General features: G+C 36.8%; 1 protein-coding gene across 1 annotated transcript in view; it reads right to left on the reverse strand.

Annotated features, from left to right (window-relative positions):
- CRTAM (cytotoxic and regulatory T cell molecule) overlaps window positions 1-26,801 on the reverse strand; it is a 40,520-nt gene that overhangs the window by 12,714 nt on the left and 1,005 nt on the right. Inside the window, exons 2-8 of the mRNA XM_033097856.1 lie at window positions 20,048-20,194; window positions 14,395-14,547; window positions 12,153-12,296; window positions 10,966-11,127; window positions 5,903-5,983; window positions 3,793-3,876; window positions 1,883-2,029 (exon numbers count right to left, since the gene is read on the reverse strand). Coding sequence (XP_032953747.1) covers window positions 1,883-2,029; window positions 3,793-3,876; window positions 5,903-5,983; window positions 10,966-11,127; window positions 12,153-12,296; window positions 14,395-14,547; window positions 20,048-20,194 — 918 coding nt within the window. The remainder of the gene's footprint in view (window positions 1-1,882; window positions 2,030-3,792; window positions 3,877-5,902; window positions 5,984-10,965; window positions 11,128-12,152; window positions 12,297-14,394; window positions 14,548-20,047; window positions 20,195-26,801) is intronic.

Below are 26,801 nucleotides of genomic sequence, written 5' to 3' on the forward strand. Positions count from 1 at the left end.
TTGGAAAGGAGCTGTTTCAGTAGCCCTTAAAGAACTGTGGGGGTGAAGCATTAATGGGACATTTTGAAATAATACGATGGCATTTGCCTATTGTGCCGGTATAGCTAAAAAGCCAGACCTTATTTCTAAGTCTGCTTGTCATGAGAATGTTAGTCCATCTGAAATCTATAGAGACTGATATTATACTCAGAGAAGTTATACTTTTAAGAGGGTCAGAGCTATTCCAAGATATAGCATTTTGCTTTGAGACATAATGAATTCTCTGTCACTGCAGGTGTTTGAGCCATATATGGCTAAATCAGTATGGTCCAATAGCACAGTAAGGCAAGTCAAACGTGTAATTTTAATTTTTATAGTAGCCATGATCAAAAAGTAAAAAGAAGCAGATAAAATTAAGTTAATAATGTATTTCATTTAACTAGTAGATCCAATATGTTATTCTTAGATATATTATATTCTTTTGTGTGTGTGTGTGTGTGTCTGTGTGTGTGTGTGTGTGTACTGAATCTTCAGAAGTAGGTGTGTATTTCATCCTTAAAACACATCTCAAGAAGGACTAGTCACATTTCAAATGCTCAATAGTCATATGGTGGCTACTGTATTGGATAGAACAAGGCTGAATAACCACTCAGAATTAAAGAGGGGATTTAATTCATTGCAGATTTATTTACGATGGCCAAGACATGGAAACAACCAAAGTGTCCTTTGATACATGAATGGATAAAGAAGTTGTGGTATATACACAATGGGATACTATTCTGCCATAAGAAAAGATGAAATAGTACCATTTGAGACAACATGCATGGATCTTGAGACTATAATGCTAAGTGAAATTAGTCAGACAGAAAAAGTAGAGAACCATATGATTTCACTGATGTGTGGTATATAAAACTGAAAACAATAAAAGAACAAGACAAACAAATGAAGAAACAAAAACTCATAGACACTGACAATAGTTTAGTGGTTACCAGAGGGTAAGGAGGTAGGGAGGTGGTAGATGAGGGTAAAGGGGATCAAATATACGGTGATGGAAGGAGAAATGACGCTGGGTGGTAAACACGCAACATGATATATAGATGATGTATTGCAGAATTGTACACCTGAAATCTATATAATTTTACTAACAATTGTCACCCCAATAAAGTTTAATTAGACAACAAAAAAAATAGAGGAGATTTAATCCGGGCACACATTCATGGAATGAATTGAGTATATAGTTATTCTGGATACTTCTGAGTTCCCTTCTAGCTCTGATATGTGTTGAGTCTACATATTTTAATAAGCATCTTCTATGTTAGTTGTATAATATTTTTTTATTTCCAATAATAACTTTTTAATCAGAATGCTTAAGAAAAACTTACTAACGTTGTGGTTGAGGGAAATTGAGTGCATTCTTTCAAAATAAGAATGGGACTGAAACAGTCTATTATATTCAACCTTTGATTGACCACTCCTAGAATATGAATTCCTTGAGAGTAGGGACCATGTCTGTCTGTCATATTGACAGATGTGTCTCCAGTACCTGGAACAGTGCCTGGCACCCAATAGGTGCTCAGTGAATGCTTACTGAATGGATGAATAGATAAATGAATGAATGAGTTCTCTATTTTGTATCCTTTTGTGAATAGAAGCTTCTATAATTTAATTCCAATGCCTGAAGCCACTCTAGTTTCTCTTGGTTATGCACTCTTTCATTATACTTCCTGGAAATTCACATCCCATGTTTACTGAAAAGCAAACAATTCCTTATTTGAGTGACAACACTTACCAAATAGATTGTACAGCATCTAACAGTAAAGCTTTCATTGACAGAATTTTCCCTTTTGCTAGCCAGTTGTTTCAGCATCTTGCAGCATCAGCATCAGGTTCTCTGCCTGCTTACCTTTTTTCCAGATCACGTGTGCTTTCCGAAGCTTCATTATGAAGAGCTGGACGATAATGAAGAGTATGAAAATGAGGAAGGACACGAGAGTGAGCAGCAGTATACCACTTTTCTTCCTCATCAATCCTAAATACTGAGGATTTGCTCCTGTAAGGAAAATGAAAGGATTTTAGACAGTTTGCGTTTTTGTGTGTGTATGTGTTACTGAGGAGTATACACAACATTTCAAAATGTGGTGTAGGCTAATAGACAGCTCAAATGAAAAGACAAAGGAGAGTTTTACCCCGAAGGTAAAGAGGTTCATACTATTTATTCTCGGAAAACAAGAGTACAAACAAAGCAATTTTGTGGGATGATTTGAAAATGGTTTTTAAGTTACATAGATATTGAACTAGTTATTTTTCATCTGGAGAAAACATGTGAGAATATTGACTTAAGTTATAGTCAGTCAGGGGATTCAAATTAGCTGTAAGGAATGCTTTTTTTGAACAAAGTGTAGTTTAAGCAGCAAGAGAGGTTGTTAAGGAGTTTGAAAAATTATGCAAATAAAATGAATATTTATTAATCTTGGCTAAGTTTAATGTGGTTCTATATGAAGGCATTTGGAGATAAACTAGATGAGCCCTTAAAGGTCTTTCTATACCTAGAATTCTGACTCTGTGAGCTCTAGTTTTCCTGAATGTCTTTGTCTCCTCAGCTCAACTAACAAGCACGTAAGGAGTGCCAGCTATGTGTAGAACATTGTGCTCAAAGCTGCATAAGACACAATCCCTATGAAATAGGGGATAGTTCTCCAAATATGTAAACAAATAGATTAATAAAAACAAACAGAAGTAAGCTATCTATGCCAAAATTTAGATCTACATGTGTTAGTATAATAGTATTTTCAGGGATTCAGAGGCAGGAGTGGTTCCTGAGTTGTTTAGGAAATTTTTCAGTGGAGATATTGACCTTGAAGGAAGTGTAAAGAGACGTGTGATGATGGCTTTCCTTTCATCAGGGCCAGTTAGGATAAATGAGGGCAAGGCAATCAAAGTAAAATAACGTTTTCAGAGAAAAAAAAAGTGTATTCTTGACCTGCTGGAGGGTCTAAGGCTTATTTTCTGCACTGTAGACTATGGGAAGTCACAGGGCTTTTCTGAACACGGGTGTAAAGAGTGCAAAGGAATGTTTTGATAGTAAGGTGCTGAAAATGGATTACAAGAGGAGAAACTGGTTATAATATTGCATGCAGGAGATGATGAGGGTCTGGATCAGGGTGGTAGCAGTGATAGTGGACAAAATATCTGAAGGGGAAGACTCTCAAGTCCTTGGAAATTGACTTATTTTACATGTGTGTGCACACACACATGCACACACACACACACATACACATGCACACATATTAGTAAAGGATGACACCAATGTTTGGGCCTCTGTGATGCTTTAGTGGGAAAAAATGCTGTTCAGTTTTTAGCAATGTTGAATTTGAGGAGATGGCAGAAAATTCTAGAAATATGTAGGAAATGGAAGGAAACGGACTAATGCTCAGGAGAATGTTCTGGAAATATAGGTATGAAACTCTCCTGCCTGATAGCAAGAGGAACAATCTTGGTAATGGGTAAACTCTTTAAGAATTAGGGAAAAAAACCAAGGATGGAGAAGTAAACCCAGAAACATATTTATATATAAGAACTAAGAGGAGGAAGGGAAGTTAGCTAATGAATGTTGAGAAGGAGTAGTTAGCAAAAAGTAACAGGACCAGGCAGAGTGTTTCAAGTAAACTAGGGAGGCAATTAAGTCAAGGAGCAAGGGAGTGATTAACCAATAGAAAGGTCAAGAAAAATACGGACTGAAAAAGACCTTTGGATTTATTGATTAAGAGTTTAAAATGTCAAGTGTTTATTCTAACTGTGGTGGGGGACACTTACCAGTGGTCAAGTCAGGGTCTTGTGTGGTGTGTTCTTCTTCTTTTTTGTCAATCTCTGATGTACTAGAATCTTCTAGTACTGCAACTAAGGTGAATGAAACACATGATATACACATATGACTATGTATGTATAGTGTGTATATATACACATAGTCATCCAAAACAGCAAAGCAGCTATAGAAACCAAATTAAGTGTTCCTCATTAAAAAAACAATGAGGTCATTTTTAACTACTGACTTCTCTCCAAAATGGTTGCAAACGGCCAGGCTCACTTTGCCTTATTTTTCTCAGGTAAATGTTTATTGAACATTTACTTTGTGCCAGGCCTTAAACTGAGCATTGGTATATATTGTTTCTCACCACAGCTCTGAGAAAATAGGGTTTTAGAGAAGTAAAGTAAATTGTCTAAAGTCCTGCAGCAAATAAGTGGCAGAGTCAATGTTGAAACTCAGAACCCAGAATTAAAGCCATTATTTTATATTAATACTTCTTTCCTCAATCAGGCGTTTCAGTGAGAAGGTCCTTAGGGTGCTTCAAGGTAACAACTGAACAGTGGAGAATCATATCCTGAGTTTTATGGATAGCAAATCTACAGTCCAAAATGCACAAAGCAATGATTTTTATGTTGAAAAGTAGGCTCAGTTGTTATTCAAATCCTATGCTTGCCCCACCCCCCAGAAGTGGGATGTACTATGATGTGTTTGCTACGTAAGAGAAATTATAAAAATAAGAGATCTCTTTTTCTGATTTTGTTATTTATCCTCCCTATTTTCTGTTTGTTGTCGTCTTGTTTGTTTTTCTGTTGCAGTCTCTAGCTTTATTTAGCCCACCGCACAGCGCCACTGTGTGGAAGGCAACGAAACCGTCCATTCTTCTGAAAAAGGGTATTATTAACAGTAATAAAACCAGAGAAATTGAAAGCTGAAAGGAATTTTAGAAACTATATTGTTAAAAACTTACATTATATTTGAAAAAGCAGAGCAGAAAATTGAGTTGTTTAGTAGTGATGAAAGCCAATTTAAAAACAACTAGATTCTAAATGTGTGTAAAAATATTGAATTATTAAAGCAAATAATGTGGCTGTTCCACTTCATAATATTTTCAATTTCCATTGTCCTTTCAAAATCTGTATGGTACGCATTGTATTTATCAGTGTTTAAAACCCCAAACATTTACTTTTAAATATTATTCAAGATAAAAATTTTAAAATATGATCTTACACTCAGAACTATGAACATGATAATGATATGAAAGCACTTATCCCACCAAATTTAATTGTTGTAGACCTACTCTCTGAAACAAAAAGAGGACATGTAGGAATTTATGAAAGCACCATAGCAACTGCATGCATTCATCTATTCGTTTATTCACACTGCATTTTCTGTGCACCAGCTGTTGTCAGATATTATGCTAGGTAAAATGCAAAGATAAATTAAATACAATTTATCTAATAATCATAATTTATCTGATCATTGTCCAGAGTTAATATATCAGTGGGTTCACTGTCTAAAACACTGGAATTATAATCTAGGCTTTCTAAATTCTTCTGCATTTATAGTTCAATCCTGTCATCAAAAACTATCTGGGTTCTTGACAACCACGTAACTGATGAGTCTTCAAAGGTGGTTTTGTTATTTGATGACAAAGAACACCAAATCTCTAGATCCTGCTTCTTTGCTCTCTGTTGATACCAAGTGTTTATTTTGTGTTTGGTCTGTTTTAGACTAGAAAATAAAGAAACGAGTCTCCCTATAAACTAATTCAATCTTGCCCTTTACCACAGTGGAAATGTGTGCGCGTGCGCGTGTGTGGTGTGTGGTGTGTGTGTGTGTGTGTGTGTGTGTGTGTGTGTGTGAGAGAGAGAGAGAGAGAGAGAGAGAGAGAGAGAGAGAGAGAATTTACAAGGCGTTAGTTACCCTGAAGCCCATCCCACTAAGTGAACACTCCTGATATGGCACTCCTCCAGGTTACCACAAAGCTGGAGCCAGTTGTACCCAGTATGGTCTTATTACAAATTAAAAGAAAAAATAATCTTAAAACTTAGAATTGGAAAAGTGACTTCCCAAAGAGGCACGATTTTTAAAAAATGTTTTAATGATTTCGACACTTACCAGTACTAGTGGGCCACTGAGGATCTTGAGAGGATGGAGAGCCCTTCTCCAGGACATCTGAAGTTGTCTCTTGATCAGGAACTAGGAAAGGGGAAAAACAAAATTCTGCAACTATGGAGAGCAATTTTATCCACATTTTACTCAGTACAATAGGTTGGAGAATGTATCTGGCTGCTACCTACTTGTGGAGATTTTGCAAAAACCTCAGAACTATATGTTCTGCAGCTCTTGTGCTGGTTTGTGAATCTGTATCCTGCTGATTGTCCATCTGCTATGCTGCCTGGCTTAGAAGTACAGCATGCTGGACCTCTGTGGATTGGTGCATTTGGCAGTCGTTAGGCAAAGGGTGTTTGCTGTCTCTGCCTGTATCAATCTACCTATCAATCTGTCTGTCTGTCTCTCTATCTACCAGTTCACATATCTACATACTTATTTGTTAGGCGACCTTGGAGTCAGACTCACACTGGGTTGAATTCCAATATTGTTACTTGCTTTCTGTTGAGTGAGTTTGAACAAGGTCCCTAATCTTTCAAATGCTCAGTTTTTTGTTACCTATAATATGAAGATACAGCATTTACCTCTGGGAATTTTTTTATGGGAATGAATGCATACAACATGTTTAGCATAACGCTTGACTATTTATTAAGCACAATGCGTGTTACATTTATTGTATAATATAAAGCAATGTTTAGAAATGTTTCCAGAGGTTCAGATTAGCATTGATTTGACCAGTCCATGAACAGGCCTGCAACCAAGGAACATATAAAAACAGTTGCCTGTTAATTTGCAAATATTGATACTGATATGTGATAGGTGGGTAATACCTTTATAAAATCTATGGGTGCTTCTCAGCTTTTTATTTAATCAAACACCTTTCCGTGGTTTTGAAAATTTATTTTCTTAATCAAACATCTAAAATTTTTGAAAACTATAAGAAAAGCCTGAACTGCATTAAAGAGCTCTCAGAAAAGGAAGAAGAATCACTAAAGAAACATTGGAGAAATAGTAATATAAACCATAAGGCTTTGTGACCACAAAGCTACTAGAGAAAATTGAAGAAAGAGGAGAGCTACTGACAAGGAAAAGGGGGAAAAGCTTGAAAGAGAGTCAAATAGATGTACTAGAAGCAAATTACAAGAAGAGCATTAAATGAGAAATATAGAATAAAATTTATCAATAATGATTAAGATCTTCTAGAATAATGTATGCCATGTGAATTCAGATGATTCTATATTTGTGTACAAAACAGTTTATATATACACATAAATACATACATATATATTCTAGTAAATATCTATAAAACTATATATACACACATATATTTTATAATACATTGTATATTATATGTATGTATATATAAACCTGTTTTCTAATAAGTGTATATATGTATATATATATTTAGTGCCAAAAAATGTATACACGTTTTAAAAAAGGAAAAAACTATTAAAATTGTAATACTTGATATATACCAACAGCAAAAGATGAATACAAGTCACATTTGACTTCTGCAATTACAAGAGGTTCTCAAAGTGGTTACTATCAGCATCCAGACACTTCTGATTACAACGAACTACTGCTTGAGCAATGTTGACCAAAGTGTTCACTTGTATACATTTCTCTAGCACCCCCAGTATATATGTTTAAATCAGAGTTAGTATTTACTTTGATTTATCCTCTCAATCGACAAGTTGCTAAATATATTCATTCAGACCGTTGTTTTGATTAGGTGGATACTGTTGCATTATGATTTATCTTTCTAGATGATCTGAATATTATAGCCTTTTGCTATCCAATATAGCATCCACTAGCTACAATGACTATTTAAATTTAAATTAATAAGAATTAAATAATATTAAATATTTAGTTGCTCAGTTGCACAGCCACATTTCAAGACAGAATTTGGAAAACCTGTATCCAATTCTGTAAGCTTGATAGCTTCTGAATACTTAAAGACGTCTGATGACATCAGTGATGATATTAATGAATGTGATTATGATAGTCAAATGTGTCAACATTTGAATCATTAAATTAACATTTTCCAAATAATCAAGGCATAATGTAACCAAATCATGCCTGCATAAGATTCATTCAAAATGCAAATTTGTTCAATGGATTTGAATGCATGAATGTATGAAAAGTTTGTTGAGATGGTTTCAGAGTCCACACAGCAACTAAAGTTTAAGAAACTAACTCTTGGGGTGGCCGGATGGCTCAGTCGGTTAGAGTGTGAGCTCTCAACAACAAGGTTGCTGGTTCAATTCCCCCATGGGATGGTGGGCTGCACCCCCTGCAACTAAAGATTGAAAATGATGACTGGACTTGGAACTGAGCTGCTCCCTCGACAACTAGATTGAAGGACAACGACTTGGAGCTGATGGGCCCTGGAGAAACACACTGTCATCCAATATTCCTCAATAAAAAATAAAAAATAAAAAGAAAGAAAGAAACTAATTCATGTCAAGTCTTAGTTCAGCATCAAAGAAGAATATCCACAATTATTTGAAAAGGCTGTTAAAATACTCTTCCTTTTTCCAACTGTATATTTGTGTGAGGCTGAATATTTTATATATATATTATATATATAATAAATAATATATATAATATAATAAATAATATATAAAATAATAAATATATTATATATATATCAAGCAAAACAACATATTGTAAGAGATTGAATGCAGAAATTATTACTGTATGAGAATCTAATTGTTTTCTGTTAAGCCAGACATTAGGAGATTTTCAAGATGTAAAAGAATGTCATTTTTCTCACTAATTTCTTTGGTTTTGCAATATATAGTTATTTTTTCATAAAAATATGCCATTTCTGTTAGTATTTAGTAAATTATTTTTTAAATAAATATTTAAACATTTCAGTTTTAATTTCTAATAGGTACATTTTGACAGATGTAATTCACATAAGTAAAAGTTTTTTGTGGTCCTTAATTATTTGTAGCTGTGTAGAGGGGCCTTGAAGTCAAAAGTTTGAGAACTTTGGTTCAACTTTTTGTTTTTATCCCACCTTCAGATAAGTAATAGGAAACCAAAATTCCTCATTTGGAATACTAAAAAGATGAAATAAATCACTTTGAAAATAGTCTCATCTATTCCTGCTATTGTTTTCTCCTCCATGCACTGCACTGTGGGTTTTTCAAAGTAAGGCATATTTCTTTTTAGCACCTCCCAGACTTGGGGCTCCTCAAATGATTCTCATTTCCCCTATGTCCTACCATGCAGAGTGTGGAAATGAAAGGGGTCAGAATCCTCACTTGTAAACATGTTTTAAAGCCTCCTCAGACAGCAAACTTTTAAATATAATTGGATGAACAAAATGTTTGTAACATCTGTATATCAATGCAGTAGCTCGCCAAAGAAAAAAAGTCATAAGCGAATGGAAGCCACCAACAGCTGATACTTAAGTTGGTCTTTGAATATTTATTGGAGATTTGGCAGCAGGTGCTAAAAGATAGTTAGATCATAAATAAAAGTTGAGCCTTAACCTATTATTATTAGAAACATTTTATGGCTAAGATTTTGAGTCTCAGGAAAAGAAGGAAGGAAGAGAAACTGATGTCCCCCTCAGTAGTAATTTTTTTGTAGGTTGTTATTGCTGAAAAGTAAAATCTTTTTTCAATATTATTGGTTTTCTTATTTAAGCATCTGAATATCTTTCAGAAGCATTAACTAAATAAAGTCTCATTTTCTCTTTGGCGATTCTCCCACATCTGCTTCCATTCCACTGATGAGGGTAGAGGCTGGAGAGGGCATGAATAATAATGAGGCAGGAATATTTGCGTCAGATTACAGCACAGCCTGGTCTGTGGGTCCTTAAGTCAGTCTTCTACATGCAGCTGCCAAGAACTACCTTTGGTTTGATGAGAAAGTGACCGGTGGAAAGCATGTGGTAGTGAGAGGAGATCTGTTAACCCGAGCAACAGCACCATAGGGCCGCAAGGCAGTTTTCCCATGGTGAAGTTCTCATTAACAAACGCCCTTCTTTGTCAGTTATTTCATTTGGTAAAGAGCTTTTTCAACAAATGCATTGTCATCCAACTGGTTCCTCATTCACTAGTGTGAGTGAATCCCTGTAATTCAGGAATCTCTTTTTACACTGAGAAATACCTTATAAAATAATGCAGATCAGAGTCCTGTTAATTACAGATATGTGATTCATGCTACTCCTTATAAGATGCTTCTTGGCTCAAAAAGTTCTATATAGTTTTAAAATTATTTCTTTAACTTATGGTGAAGGGATTCAAGAACAGAGATTCTGAAAATGGAGGCAACTCCTCTTTACATTTAATATTTGATATTTTGTTTTTTTTATTATTTTTGTGTTCTGTTCAGAATATTAATATAGTTAGACTAAAATCTTCAAAACAGTTATAACAAAATAAATCCAAAGAGTAATCATGACTTAATGTGACTGCATGGGTGCTTTATAGTAACATAAACAATATAGACAAGTTTATATTTACAGAGGGTGCCAAAAAAATGTATACACATTTTAAGGAAGGAAAACTGTATTAAAATTGTAATACTCAATATATACTGATAACAAAAGATGAATACAAGTCACGTTTGACTTCTGCAATTACAAGAGGTGCTCAAAGTGGTTACCATCAGCATCCAGACACTTCTGATTACAGTGAACTACTGCTTGAGCAACTTTGACCAGTGTCCACTTGTATACATTATGTTGGCACCCCTGGTGTTTCAGTTAATATTATCTCCTTTTAGGTTAAATATAAAGATGCAGTGTGCTTCATATGATCTCTCCAAAAATGTGACTGCAATTGTCACTATCAAAAAGCAAGCACGGCGCTATTTGCATATGACACTGTGCTAAGCTTTTTGCACAGCTGGGGTTCTTCTGAATGTTGGAACAGTTGCAACCCTGTTGTCCAGCTGGAGAAATTTCAATCATTAGAAGAATTTGCTATTAAGGAGAGCTCTGTTGACAGCAATCTCAATCTGAAAGACTTTCCCCACTCTATTTAATTTTGTTTGATAGTATAATACTAAGGTAAATTAAAAATGATTATAACATCATTAGTTCTTCTTACCTAAATCTTTAAACTGAAAAGATGCTACCAGTTTTCTTCCTTGCAGGCCTTTGTGTCGGATAATGCAGTCCACTGTTGAGTTTTTGCTATATGCATGGACTCTGAGTGTGCTACTGCTATTACATTTCTTCCCATCAATTTCAAATTCATGGTGAGTTTTACCTGTGGAGAAATTTTAACAGGTATATGAGGTTGTGGCTATTGAATGTTATTGAATGTGTTTGGTTTTCTCAGAAACCAAGAGCCCTGACGTTTTGGCAAACCTGTTAGTCTTCTAACTTCATTCTAACCGCAGACACCTGCTTTGTGCCTGCCTAACCCTAGTCACAAAGGGAAGCAGGTAAACGGAGTAGATGGGTTTCTATAAACCCTTTACTCCTGAAAAAAAAATCCAAAACTTGTAATAGTCATGCAAGAAAGACAGCCTGATATTGTTGTGAAATTCAAAGACCCAACACTACTCTGGTGGAATAAATAAGGCAAATTAAAGGAGAAATTAATGCAGTAGAATTGGTCCTGGACTGGGAATCAGATAGGGGGTTTAGGTCTTTTCTCTCTAGAACTCCATTTGGCTCCTTGGTTTCCTCAATAATAAAGGGTTCCTTCCAAGTGTAAGAATCTATGATCATGTAAAATCAGATGTATGGTTCTGTTAAAATACAAAAGAACCATAAATAGTTTCCAAGCATGACAATTATTAATAGTCATCTGCTTCAATCAAAAGACTCAATGCTTAGAGTCTTTGGTACTACATAGTTTTAATCTGTCATTGGTGGTATGACACAATATTATACTACATAAGGAAGATCATGTATTATGTTAAGTGTATTTTTAATTTTATGCCTACTAAAAAGCTTATGCTCAGAGGTAACAGCTCTATTTCACCTTTTATAATATTTTATGAAATTTGGTCAAATTTTAAGGCAACATAATAAATATTACATTTTAGGTTTCTACCTTGTTTTCAATAAAACATGTAATCATGTTATTTGTGATTAGCCTTTAAGATTAAGGAGTAATACTGACTGGTTTTAAGGATAACTTGTCTGGAAAAGAACTGATGAATTATTGAATGGTGTTTTCTAGCATCTCTTGCCACCAGAGGGTGCCAGAACATTTAAAAAGCCCTTGGAAATTTAAGTAGGAAGGAAAAACAAAGGAAGGAAGAGAAATATTTCTCTACTTGCCATAGAGCTCTATGTCGTTTCCGAACAGCCAGGTTATCTGCGGGGGGGGCTTGCTTCTCATGGTGGAGCATTTTAGTATAACATGTTCTTCTCCATTTTGCTTTCTGATGACTGAAGCTTCCAGAGTTGGCTTGAAAGGAGTTGCTGGGGGGTAAAAAAGGTTTTTCTGTGCTTAATTAGCTGGTCTACATATCTCACAGATAAAGCACAGAGCCTAATAATCTTCAGAGATCATTGTAGAATATGGTCTAAATTAGTGGGCATATTCTTTTTCACTTAATCTTTCCCAGAATACAGTTAAAGGGCTTTTATGTACCTATAAAGCTAGTTTGGCTATAGTCAGAATGTTTATTACCCGGTGGATATAATTAATCCCTGAAGATTCCCAAACTGACTATATTGCAAAAGCAATTCTTACATTTGACATATGACTATATTTGATTGGTTGATAGAGACCTGAATTCTAATTCCTCCTTTGTCACCAACTAGTTGTAAGAACATGGGTTAGCCCCCAGTTTTTCGGTTTACCAGTTTCCATATCTGTATGTGACATGAAGGAGTTGGTGGATGAGTTGGCTGTTTCAGCTCTAAACTTTCCTGGGTCTATGACTCACCTCAAGGTAAATTACTTCTGTCCTCTCCTAACATCGAAGATGCATGTGTCTTATAAAGAGCCCATTGGTCCCTTTTATTTCTATTTCTGGCCTGGAAATACTTTTTAATTAGGCTTACTTCTTCCTCTTTCACATTTTAATTCACACTTTGGTCCAGACCTGCACTCTTCCATATTTAATTACTCATCCACCTGCCATCAAGACATTTTAAAGCCAGCTCCAAGTGTGCACTAGATATGTTACATGCTGACAGTACAAGTATAGAAAAGGAGTAATACTGATTGGTTATAAGGATAACTTGTCTGGGAAAGAACTGATGAATTATTGAATGGTGAATTATTGAATGGTGCCATTGCCCTTCAAGGAACTAATAGCCTGATGATAGACTCAGCCCCTAAACTGTTAATTAACAGATCATGTGTTAAGTGCAGTGATGGAAGTACGCATGGGGTGTTATAAAAGCCTGGAAGGGCACACAGCCGGACTGCTGCTGAGGGTGGCCAGTATGGTGTGGGGGAAAGACAGCAGTCAGCTGAGTTGCATTGGTTCTCACACCGGCTACCCTGGGAGCCACTCCTTTTCTGATACTTTGTCACCATGCCATTTCTAGAAGGCAGGCACCACACTAATTCAAGAAAAGTCTAAGAGGGGCGGCCAGTTGGCTCAGTTGGTTGGAGCACGCGCTCTTAACCACAAGGTTGCCGGTTCAACTTCCTCAAGGGATGGTGGGCTGCGCCCCCTACAATTAAGACTTGGAGCTGAGCTACGCCCTCCACAACTAAGATTGAAAGGACAACGACTTGACTTGGAGCTGATGGGTCCTGGGAAAAACACACTGTTGCCCAATAAAGTCCTATTCTCCTTCCCCAATAAAATCTTTAAAAAAAAAAAAAAGAAAGAAAAGTCTAAGAAATTTATTTGTGTGGTATGTATGATTATGTTATTTACAGATAAATAAAAAACAATGCTTTTAATTGATCTGTTTTGCCATGAAAAGAAAAAAGTAAAAATAGTAAGACTTCCATTGAACACAACTGACCATCTACAGAACTAAGCAAGTCCCAGATGATAAGGAGGCTGTCACTTCCTATCTATGTCTCCCAACTCCACCTCCCAACAGAAGAGAGGAACTTGTTTTGGCAAAGGATGTGAGCTGACTGTCCAGAGTAGCCACATCTGAATTCTGATATGAATTCATTCTGTCTTTGGATATGCTATCATAATGTTTTTACTGTATTCACATACATCTTTTGTCTTCTTAATCTAGTGTACAAACTCCCTGTGGGCAGAGTTTGTGCCTAATTCATCTCTGATTCCCTAGAGCCCAGCACTGTGCCTGGCACATAGTCACAGGCCATCAAATATTAATTTCCTCTTTTTAGTGCCTTGGAGAAAAAAAATTAGTTGGTGCCAAAGACAAATTTCACAAATTCACATTTTAATCTAGAACTTGCAACTCAAAATGTTTTTGTTTTTTTTCTGTTCCTTTTCAACAAGAGATGGCAGAAGTGACCAGGAAATGCCTTGCTGTACATACATTATTAAACTAAAATGTTAAGTTTAAAAATGATACATCATTTTCCTAGGTATATTGTTCCCATACTGTTTACTCGCTTTCAGGCACCTACCCAGCACAATCACTTTCACTTCCTTTGTTCTCACAGAGTTGCTGTAATGTAAACACTTGTACAGGCCTTCATCTTGTGTGGTTACGTTAGTCACGCTGATGGAGAGCTGATTTGAGGAGTGATGAAGAAGCTGGTATTTGGAATTTTTCAAAGCTGTACAGGAAGGAAAAAGAGCTGTTATAAGGAAAGGCATCAGATGAATACAGACTCTCAGTGGATTGATTATTCACAGGAAAAGCTTTTGGTTTTAAAGGAACAAATACCACATCTTTTATTGAGCTGACTTCTAAATTCTAGTGTTACAGCTAGATGTCTCTCAATAGCTTGAAGTTACTTTATGAGATATTGTGATACTGGTATCTGTGAAATAAACAATTTGCTTTATTTGTGTTTGTAGGAAATTAAGAACACTGTGCTGGTGCAAAGTTTAAACTGCAGAATTTAAAAAAAAATGTTTTTTACATTATGAAAAATGCCTCACTATGATTTGCCTCTTTGAAATCTAATTCATTTGATATTGTCTTGTTACAATGAATATGAACAATAGAAGACAAATGCATTGATATTCATTGCTCCTCCTGGGTGCTTTATATTTTTAATTTTTAAAAGTTCAATATTCATTTTTTAACAATTGTTTTAGTTTTCAATTAGAGTTGGCATGCAATATTATATTAGTTTCAGATCTACAGCATAGTGATTAGACATTTATATAACTTACAAGGTGATCATCCTGCTAAGTCTGGTACCTACATGACACCATGACTATTTTTACATCCCCATGACTATTTTGTAACTACCAATTTGTACTTCTTAATCCCTTCACTTTTTTCACTCACTTCCCTAACACCCCTCCCAACTAGCAGCCTTCAAACTGTTCTCTATATCTATGAGTTTGTTTCTGTTTTGTTTGTTCATTTATCTTCTTCTTTAGATTCCACATATAAGTGGAATCGTATGGAATTTATCTTTCTCTGCCTGACTTATTCCACTCAGCACAATATCATGTAGGTTCATCCATGTTGTTGAAGATGGCAAGATTTCATTCTTTTATATGGCTGAGTAATATTCCATTATATGTATGTACCACCTCTTCTTTATCCATTCTTCCACTGATGGACAGCAAGGTTGCCTCCATATCTTGGCCATTGTAAACAATGATGTAATGAACACATGGATGTACATGTCCCTTTGAAGTAATGTTTTGGGTTTCTTCAGATAAATACCCAGAGTAAGATTACTGGGTCCTTGTCTCTTGTTTTAGCCTTTGTTTTAAAGTCTATTTTGTCTGGTATAAATTTGGCTACCCCAGCTGTTTGTTTGATTCTATTTTCATGAAATGTGTATATTTCAATCTTAAGTGTGTCTTGTAGGCAGCATATGTAAGGGTCTTGTTTTCTTATCCATTCAGCCACCCTATCTTTTGATTGGAGCATTTAATCTATTTACATTGAAAGTAACTATTGATAGATATATAGTTATTTTATTACTCATATTTTTTAATCATTGTTTTTTCTTCTTCTTCTTAAAGGAGTCCTACTAACATTTCTTAATATTGGTTTGGTGGTGATTAACTCCTTTAGCTTTTTCTTACCGGGAAGCTCTTTATCTGTCCTTTCGGTCTAAATGATAGCTTTGCTGATAGAGTAGTCTTGATTGTAGGTCCTTGCTTTTCATCACTTTGAATATTTCCTGCCAATCCTTTCTGGCCTGCTAAGTTTCTGTTGAGAAATCAACTGACAGTCTTATGGGGGCTCTCTTGTAGGTAACTAACTAGCTTCTCTCTTTGTTTTTAACCTTTGGCATTTTAATTATGATATGTCTTGGTGTGGGCCTCTTTGAGTTCCTCTTGTTTGGGATTCTCTTCACTCCCTAGGCTTGTATGACTCTTTCCTTTGCCATTTAGAGAAGTTTCCTGTCATTATTTCTTCAAATAGGTTTTCAATTTCTTGCTGTCTCTCTTTTCCTTTTGGTACCTCTATGATGCGAATGTTGGTATGCTTGATGTTGTCCCAGAGGCCACTATTTTCATTTTTTGGATGCTTTTTTCTGTTCTGGTTGGGTATTTCTGTTACCTTAACTTCTAAATCACTGACTTGATCCTCTGCTTCATCTAATCCTCTGTTGATTTCCTCTAATATTGTAGTCTTTATTTCTGACTGGTTCTTTATTATGTTTTCTGTTTTCATTTTTATGTTTCCTATCTCTTTGTTAAAGTTCTCACTGAGTTCATCTACTCTTCCCCTAAGTTCATTTTGCATCTTTATAACCAGTGTTTTGAACTCTATGTCTGGTAGATTGCTTACCTCCATTTTGTTTAGTTTTCTTTTTCTGGAGCATTTTTCTGTTCTTCCATTTGTGACATGTTTCTCATCTCCTTATTTTGGCTGCCTCTCTGTGTTTGCATCTATGTATTAGGTAGGGCTGCTATGCTTCTCTGTCTTAGTAGAGTGGCCTTTTGTAGTAGTTGTCCTGTGGGAACCAGTCGCGCAGTCTCCCTTGGTCACCTGAGCCTGTTGCTACAGGTGTGTCCCGTGTGTTGGTTTTGTATATCTTCCTCTTGTAGTTGAGTATTGGTTGCTGTTTACATGTCAATGGGAGGGATTGACCCTTGGCCTGATTGGTTGTGAGGACTTTTCATGACTAGAGTGGAAGAGCTATTGTGTACAGGCTGACCCTACAGAGCAGGATTCACTTTAGCGGGACTCTGGTGCCTTCCCAGTCTGTCTTTTGTGTGTGTCACCCTTGGAGAAGGCCAAGTGGTCCTCCAGCTTGGTCCAAAGCCAGCCACCAGTTGTGCCAGTCCCAGGACTTCCTGTGAGGGAAGTCCTGAGGCAGCCAAGTTCAGCTGCAGGCTGTACCCTGCCTGGACCCACCTGGTATGAGCCACAAACAATCCTCAGATGGCAGCCACCTGCACCAGGCTTGGAAGTACCTGAGAGAGGCTTAGCCATGAACCAAGCAAGCCTGGCTGCCTAGCTTGGGGCTGCTCAGCAAGAGGTATAGGGAACACTGGGGCCAGATGCTGCTTATTTGGGATTTGTAAAGCTGTCAGATATTTTAAGAAAGTATGCAGCTTGAGCCAAAACAAGCCATTGTTATGGAAAAACCACTGGATGTGGCTTGGGTAGGTCCACCAGTTGGATGAGGCAGGATTACCAGGGCAAGATCAACAGTGCTAGCCAGGTTGATGGAGACTCAGATATGGCAGTCACCTGCATCCAGCAGTGGGGAGGGCTCAACAAAGAAACAATAAATTCTGCCAACAGTTCTATTGGGAGAAAGCTGCCACTCTAGTCCTCGCCCTGTAGCCAGACAATTCAGTTCCTCCCCATATGGCACCTTTCAGGCTGCTGCCCAGAGCTGGAGCTCAGAGTAAGTGAGTCTGTCAGTAAGTCTGTCTGCAGCCCTTCAAGAGAAATGCCTGGGACTCCAGCAGCCCTTTGTCTCATCTACAATCTCCACTGGTTTTCACAGCCAGAAGTTGTGGGGACTTCTTTTCCTGGCAATGGAACCCTGGGCTGCGGAGCCTGGTGTGGGGCTGGGACCCCTGACTCCTCTGAGTGGGACATTCACAGCCAAGATATCCCGCTCAATTTTTAATGGTCACACACGAGTATGGGACCAGTCCATTCTGTGCCTCTTCCCCTCCTACCAGTCTCAAGGTGGCTTCTTTTCTATGTCCTTAGTTGTAGGACTTTTGTTCAGCTAAACTTCAGGCTATTCTCAATGATGGTTGTTTTGTCATTTAGTTGTAATTTTGATGTGGTCATGAAAGAAAGGAGGCAAGCACAGCGTTTACCTATTCTGCCATCTTGACTGGAAAATTAAATGTTCATTATTATTTGAAGTTCCCCAAAGATTATGACTTAGTCCTTCCAGGTGTTTAGCTAACAGGCGGGTGGGGGGAAGAAGCAAGCTCCGGAGAGTTTCAACCGATAGTATGTGTTCCTTTTTTATATTGACCTGGGATGGACAAAAGTCCTTTAGCTGATCAGAGGCTTCTGAAATGAGTAGTTTTGTCTTCTTTCTTTCCTTCCTTCCTTCTTTCCTTCCTTCCTTCCCTCCTTCCTTCCCTCCTCCTTTCCTTCCTCTCCTTCCTTCCTTCTTTTCTTCCTTCCTTCCTTCTTCCTTTCCTTTTATTTTTCTATTAAGATTTATAATACAAATAAACCTAATAGTAGTTAAAGTTTGAATGGCTGACCAAGGAAGTTTTTTTCTCATCTGGAGCATTGGTTGTGTGTCCTGGTTCACTGATGTTACATGAACTAGAGCTGAGGAATTCTCAACCTCAGCACTACTGACATTTGAGCCCATAATTCTTTGTTGTGAGGGGTATTCTGTGCATTGTAAGATGTTTAACAGCATCCTGGCCTCCTTACTCACTAGATGCCAGAACCTCCCCACCCCCCACCTCGTCTTTCTCCAGTTGTATCAACCAAAACTATCTCTAGGTATTGCCAAATGTCCCTTAGATGGCAAACATTATCCTTGCTTGGGAACCACTGAGCCAGATCAAGGCATTCTGTAGACATTTAAGAATCTCCTCCATGTTTAACAAAATCCCAAACAAAATGACAGAAAGCATTATATAACAGAATTATCTCTACTTAAAGTTTTTCTTTCAGAACTTTTAATAATTAGTATCTACTTATTCTGTTGGAATCTAGTATTAATAGTTGATTTAGTTTGAAATAACTATATTTACTGATTTTGCACCTAATATATCAATATTAAATAATGTTTTTTTAGAGGTTTTGCTTTGACAAAGCAGAATAAAATTAGCTGTTTTGGAGATTTTTCCAAGTATGTGGCAGTTAGGAATATTAAATGCAAATATAAAAAGATCTCATTATGAAGGGGAAGGTTTAGTAAAATCCTGCCCAATGAGATGAATTAAATAGACTTTTACAAATCCTGTGAGGAAAAAGATTGTAACTACATGATGAGGTAATGGATGTTAACTAAACTTATTGTGGTAATTATTTCAAATATATCCATATATCAAATCCGTATGTTACATACCTTAAATTAATATAATGTTATATGTCAGTAATATCAATGAAACTTAAAAAAAATAAAAGAACCCTTTTCCATCTCAGTCATCTAGGACTCACTTAATATGTGTTTGTGAAGAGAGGAATGACTGCCTTCCTTTCTAAAGTAAAGTGTCCTGTCAATTCCTATGCTCAGTGATCTTCATTTTATGTTAAGCCTGATAGGAGAAGAGGAGATACCTGGAAGCTAGCTTCGGGATGTGATTTTGGATTGCTCATATGGAAAATGAAGCAGCTGGCTCCAGATATGGAGCACAAGGGCCCAAAATCAGTTGGCCTCCTCTTTATCATAGTGCTGCTAGCTGTTACATTGTCACTGAGACTCAAACAGTGACATGGGGGTGAGGTGGGAGCATGGAAACATGCTTTGTAATTTGAGCCCCCTTTACCAGCTATTCTGGTGGGATTTCCATTTCAGATTTCCTGTCAAAAAAAACTAGCCAGGTGTAAAATAACAGGCTGTTGGGTGTAATTCACCAGTAACAGTAGGTAGAGCCAAGCCCACCACTTGGGTGACTCATGCTGGCTTTTTGTCCCACCAACCTCTCTGTCTGAAAAATCCCTTAGGTTGAGGTCTGGTGGCAATTTATTTCACTTACCAGGATGCTCATTTAAAAAAATGGTGAACCCAGATGGGGCCAGCCACTGCAGGGAGGCAGTCTTCGCCTGAGAAACAACACACTTCAGAGTGAGCATCTGGCCTTCCTCCACAGTGATGGTTTCTGTGTGGTTAGTCAGAAAGGCGTCTGCAGGGGAAGAGAATTGGGGACAGTCAGAGTGGCACAAGCCACACCAATCCTGAGCTGAGGCAGGGACTTAGTCTCAGCCCAACCTCGTTCATTTATTTGACCATTTATTACACGTTTCTTATAGAAACAAATCATAAGTCACTACAAAAAAAAATGTGAGGAAAGGAGTGGGCACTGTGTGTTGGAGCAGTAAAGGCATCTCTTGAAGGCAGACAGAACGAAGGGGTGAGGTTTTGATAGGAAAAAAGGGGGAAAGTTGAACAACATCTTTTGGGCACTTGCTCTCTCATATGCCAGGAACTGTATCAGGTCATGTTACCTATATTTAATTTAACTTTGAAACTACCCTTACAAAGGAAGAATTGTTTGGCTCACTCTATGGAGCCAAATAGGGAGTAGAAGCTAAAGGTCACACAGGTCCTAGAGCTGGGATCTGTACCAGGTATGTGGGTTAAAAAGTCCATGCCCAATAGACATATGAAAAAATGCTCAACATCACTAATCATCAGAGAAATGCAAATAAAAACCACAATAAGATATCACCTCACCCCAGTCAGAATGGCTATCATCAACAAGACAAATAGTAACAAGTGTTGGAGAGGCTGTGGAGAAAAAGGAACCCTCAGACACTGTTGGTGGGAGTGCAGACTGGTGCAGCCATTATGGAAGGCAGTGTGGAGGTTCCTCAAAAAATTACGAATAGAATTACCATATGACCCAGCAATCTCTTTCCTGGTTATCTACCCAAAAAATCTGAAAACATCTACACATAAAGACACGTGTGCTCCAATGTTCATTGCAGCTTTGTTTACGGTGGCCAAGACGTGGAAACAACCAAAATGTCCTTCGATAGATGAATGGATAAAGAAGTTGTGGTATATATACACAATGGAATATTATTCGGTGGTAAGAAAAGATGATATAGGAACATTCGTGACAACATGGATGGATCTTGAGAGTATAATACTAAGTGAAATTAGTCAGACAGAAAAAGCAGAGAACCATATGATTTCACTGATATGTGGTATATAAACCAAAAACAACAAAAGAACAAGACAAACAAATGAGAAGCAAGAACTCATAGACACAGACAATAGTTCAGTGGTTACCAGAGGGTAAGGGGGGTGGGAGGTGGCAGATGAGGGTAAGGGGGATCAAATATATGGTGATGGAAGGAGAACTGACTCCGGGTGGTGAACACACAATGGGATTTATAGATGATGTAATGCAGAATTGTACACCTGAAATCTATGTAATTTTACTAATAATTGTCACCCCAATAAATTAAAAAAAAAAAAGTCCATGCCCATGTGATTTGGTTGGACTCTCTAAATGATGAAACCCCAGAAACATCAGCCTTTCTAGCTTCGGTTTATAAAATGAGGGACTTGTGCCTTTAAGGACAACTTAGGTGTCTAGGTTTCTAAGATAGAATGTTATAGATAGAATACTATAACCCATGATGCCCTTGTGAATTATGGCACTGCCCTTCATGGGAAGTTGTTAAGTCCCACCTGCAGAAGAGCAGGGGAAGGATGTTCTCAGATCTCTTCCAATTTAATATTCTACAGCAGCACTTTCTCCAGGTAAACTTGGGCCAACGTGAGAGTCTAATTTCCCCAAATCACGATCCCTTGAGAATGGCAAATAATTGGATCTAAACACCTGTAAAATTATCCTCCCCAAAAAGGAAATTGATAGAAAAATAAATTGGCTTTACTGCTGATTTCGTACATATATTGCTGTTCATCATTTCTTCAAGTTTTAAATTAAAAAAATTTTTTTTGAGGATGACAGTTCTTATCAATGAAAATACGTCCATAAACATAAGAATACTGTTGGGTTAGAAATTATGAATAGCAAATGTAATGCATGTACTGCTTATTTAAACTTTAAAAAAGGAAAGAAACAAGAAGAGAGTTTATTTCCTTGTGATAAATTTCAAGTATTAGGAAAAGTGCTTTGGAGAGTTTTGGAAATTAATTGGTGCAGACTTTTTAGTTTGTTCCATTCCTAGGTCATTAATTTCCGTCTAGCCTATGGCATAGTAACCCAGAATTACTGTATTGTATTCATTCTGACTTTCATGGGAAAACAGTTTGCTGGAGTTCTAATGGAAAAATGTCCATATGGTCAGCCAATGGTACAATGGACAACAAAGAGTCAATAAAAAGAGATAGTGTTTTCAAAAAAGTATTGAGGCATAACGTCAGAATTCTGCTTATATTGGGTCATTTGGAAATATTCTCATCTAGAAAATCAACCCATAATTGACAAATAAAGGTATTATTAGAAACGCTTGAAATGACAATGGAATTTCTTATAAGGTTAAGCAGCATCTGAGCCAAGACTTTGAATCTAGTACCGTCTAACTTCCATTGTGACATAACCATTCCATTATGATTCTTGCTTTATTCTAGTTTTTGTGCATTATCTTGCAGATTGAAGTTTCTAGAGGGCAGTGACTATGTTTTATATTTCTCTAAAATTCATTTTTAAAGAAACTATCACAGTGTGAGCTTGAAAAGTAATGGTTTAATGCCAGCTTTCATGATGACACTAAAATGTACGCAGTGGAAGGATATCTTTGCTCTCTTGTTGTTAATAAGAATATTGAGAGACAGAAGAGAAGTTACTACATTGAATCAATGATAGAATAAAGTAACATGCCCTGATTCCGTCCTTTGGCCCAGAAGTTGAAACTTAGAAATTTCGCCAATGTTCTTCCCTTTGGTAAAATGATTGTCTAGACAGGGAGCCTGCATTTTGGGAGAAGGGATTGGCAAGATTTATCTGGTAGCCTGTTTTTAAATAAACGTCTCCCATTTGAAAAATGTATATATCATTGTCTTTTCCTCGGGATACATGCTTATTAATTAAATTACATCATTTAATTTTTACAATGTCTTAAAAATTGTAATGAAATATAGTATGGCTTTTTGGCATGTACTAAAGAATTGTATCTTCTAAGATTAGTATTTGCTCTTGCTGTTGAGAATTAAATATCAGAATTAAATATCAAACTGACCACAGCTATAGATGCCTAAGTTTCAGATGGAAAAGGCTGTGTTTAAGGCACAAAATATTAGTAGTTTTCTCTACTCTTTGCTTCAAGCCTTGCTTTTGGCTGTACAGGCCTATTTGTCTTTCAGTGTTATCATGTAGACCCCATGTTTTATTTAGAGACAGGAAATCATTGTAGAAAGGAAGAATAGCCCAAATGAGAAGCCACAGACTCACACTGCCTCAGCTATAGTGCTTAAAAATATTCTTCAATGTGTCTAGGTCATGTTAAAGGGTGGACGAAGAGGATAGCTGTACCTAAGTTTTCATGGCACATTTCCTAAGGAACAGTTGCCATGATCCTCTTATTGCCACTGAAAAACTAAATTGGAACTCTTCTTTTAAATTACTGTTCCCCTAAGTTTGGAGTCAAACTTTCACCTTCTTTCTCAGAGGGGTGAGGTGTGGGTTTTTTTCTTTGCTCACCACTTCCTCCCCTGCAGGCTTTAAAAACATGTATATCCTATTTACCCTTAGCCTTTCTTCTATAGATGCTGAGTGCTTTGTGCCTACTCCTTAATTCTCCCCATCTGGGCTTCAGCGTTCCCCCCTAGCAAATTAGCTCTGTGCGGCTCCAAACTACTGAATATACAGACCTTGGCAATGAATGACTGTGGGGTCTCTCCTGGGACGTCACCACTAACCACTGGTAGGTCATGTTCACTGAGTGACACTTCTGGGCTTGGTCATTACGTCCATAACTGGATTCATCCATTCATGCATAGCATGTATTAAGAGGCTGTTCGTTGAGTTTAGGGCTATTAATTGTGACTGGTTTATATACGGAAACGGAACCTGTGACCTTCATCAACTCCACCCCCAACTCCATGAACTAATTGTCCTATCAGTGGAACGTCTTCACACCAAAGTACATGTGACCAACCCTCAAGCAAAAGGGCAAGCAGCAGTCACGGCCACCTACAAAAACACACATAAATAAAACCTGTGATGGTCTTAAGATTCCTTGGTTTTTCCCAAGGTTTTGGGAGTTGCAGTGTGTGATCTCCACCTTTAATAAAGGTCATGACAGTAGACTGAAGAAAGAATAAAGTATACTTTCATTTTCTTACCTTAGTAGCCCAAATTATTGCATATGATAAATTTAAAAACTCCCAAATAGAGCAAGTCTGTTCTGCAGGGACCCTAAACTAGACATGTCCAATTGGAACTCATCATTTCTATGGCTCCCTATGCTTCACACATACCTAATACACATTATCACCTGCTCTGCTCGTGTTTCCTTGTATTCATTAATGTCACACCAGCCATTGCATACCAGATATTTGAGAGACACCCTAGTCTCTTCTCTCTCCAAAACATCTCTTTAATCAATTTGTTCCTCTGTTTTTAGCTACTATTACTGCCTTAGTTGAGGTATCCATTTTTCTTTCTTGGATTATTGCAATAACATCCTTTTAGTCTCTCCTCCCTCTAATTTATCCTCCTCATCATCTTCTAGAATTACATTTTAAAAGCATAAACTTGATCATGTGTATTCCTTCATTAGAATATTTCTTAAGGCTCCTGTTGCTTTTAAGAATCAGGCCAAAATTCCAGGTAACTTGACACCTATCTTCTCCAGTACCATTTGTTGATACTCCCTTCCAGATGTTCCACGCAAATAGCCATTTACTGTTTTCAGAAAGCTCAAGGCTCAAGAACATACTTTGTTTTGGTCCATGCTGTTCTCTTGGCCTAGAATGCCTTTCTTATGTCCTTCAAGACTCAACTCAAATTACATCACTTTTGTCGAACCTGCCCAACCAGTCTTTAGGCTCAGTCCTCCCAACAATTAATTACCTAGTACTCTCTCCTCAGGATACCCAAAAGCTTTCAACAGACATCTATTATAGTACTTAGCACAATACTTTATAATTATTTGGTTACAAATATGTTTCTGTGGATAGATTAGAAACTCCTCTTGGAAAAGTTGTTTGCCATTCATTCATTTTATATTACTGGGGCCTAGCACAAAGTAAGATTTTAAGTATTGGTTGAATTAATGGTTAAACATGAATAAGTGCATATATTCAGAAATAAATATTTTAATAAGAGTCCAACTTTGTAATCGTTATGTTGAATAATAAAGACTAAATATGAGTTAAAACCAGAGCCACACAATGAGTTAATTCTCAAAACAGAGCTTTATTTACATGACTACTATGAAGCAGCAGATAAAATGTGCTTCCATTCAGATCATTACAAAAAAGAATTATTATTACTGTTTAGGTAGACTCAATAGGGAAAACTACAAGTGTGAAAATTAATCTTTGTCAAAATCAAATTATTTCCAGTATAGCTTTAAAGAAATTGGCTCAAATATGTGCCAACAAACATGTGACTCTTTACTGATCAAAGAAAGAATCAACAGGACTCTACTCAATTTGTAACTGTTTACATTTTCGGCTTCCTAACCTCCACTAAATAACTAGAATAAAGGGTGCAAACTGGCGGATTTTCATCAACCACAATATAGGTCAATGGAATGAATTTTGAAAAATTCTTCGTTCTTATTGTGTTCTATCCATCTTAGTAGCTATTTACGCCAATAGTAGCCTTGAAAAGAATGCAGACTCCAAGATTATGGGACTTTTCTGGTCTATACATTTTGGGCAGCCTTAGAAATTGCGTAGTAGAAGAAGGTAGTGATTTCCCCATAATTCAATTAGCTAAAAACAGCTGATAATTTACAGTGGTGCCAAAGTTGATGACTTACTGCCTTTTTACTGATAAGAAAGCAACATGCTCAGCTCCTTTCTTATTGTAGACTCTGAAGGGCCTGAGCTAGATTAGATCTGAGTGGGCCATGGGCACTCAAAGACAATCGAGCCTAGAAGCCCTCTGTGCGGCCCTTCGGATGAGTTTTCACACCGGGATTTTTCAATAATAAATCTTAAAAATTGTGTAAATTGGTGGCTCTCTAACTTTTTATTCACATTAGGAAACACATTTTTGATCACAACCCGGTACACACACACACATACACACGCACACGCACATACATTAGTTAAAAGTATCATGTGATAATACTTTTGGTATGTGCTTTGCACAGTGATGTTTATGTTGTTATTTACTAGCTGTGAAAACTTGGGCAGGTTATCTACCTTCTTTTAACCTCAATTTTCTTATATGTAAATTAGGGATGGTAATACCTACCTAAGTATCTTTGCTAGAATTAAATGTGCTTACCACAAAGTACCCAGCACTGTGCATTGCACAACAAATATATTTATCTCTTGTCTTTCTAAATAATATTTGAATATATTCTAAAAGACTCGTCTTAGGTTTACCGTAAGACGTGGTTATTGCTGTTTTTGTTTAAAAACTTTTTTGTGTGAGGTATTTTTATGAGATAATAACTCGAGTCCTGCAAAAGTTAAGATCAGTTAAAGGTTTCAAGCTTTGAAATAACTGAAAGTGCTCTAAATGTGTTTTTGTGATGTCTTTGCTGTTCTTTAAGCCACTTATAATACTAAGAAATTAGTATTATTTATTACCAAAATTGAATACTTATAAAGTGTCTCAATGTACAGGGACCAAA

Source organism: Rhinolophus ferrumequinum, chromosome 25, assembly GCF_004115265.2.
Source record: "Rhinolophus ferrumequinum isolate MPI-CBG mRhiFer1 chromosome 25, mRhiFer1_v1.p, whole genome shotgun sequence".
Taxonomy (NCBI): domain Eukaryota; kingdom Metazoa; phylum Chordata; class Mammalia; order Chiroptera; family Rhinolophidae; genus Rhinolophus; species Rhinolophus ferrumequinum.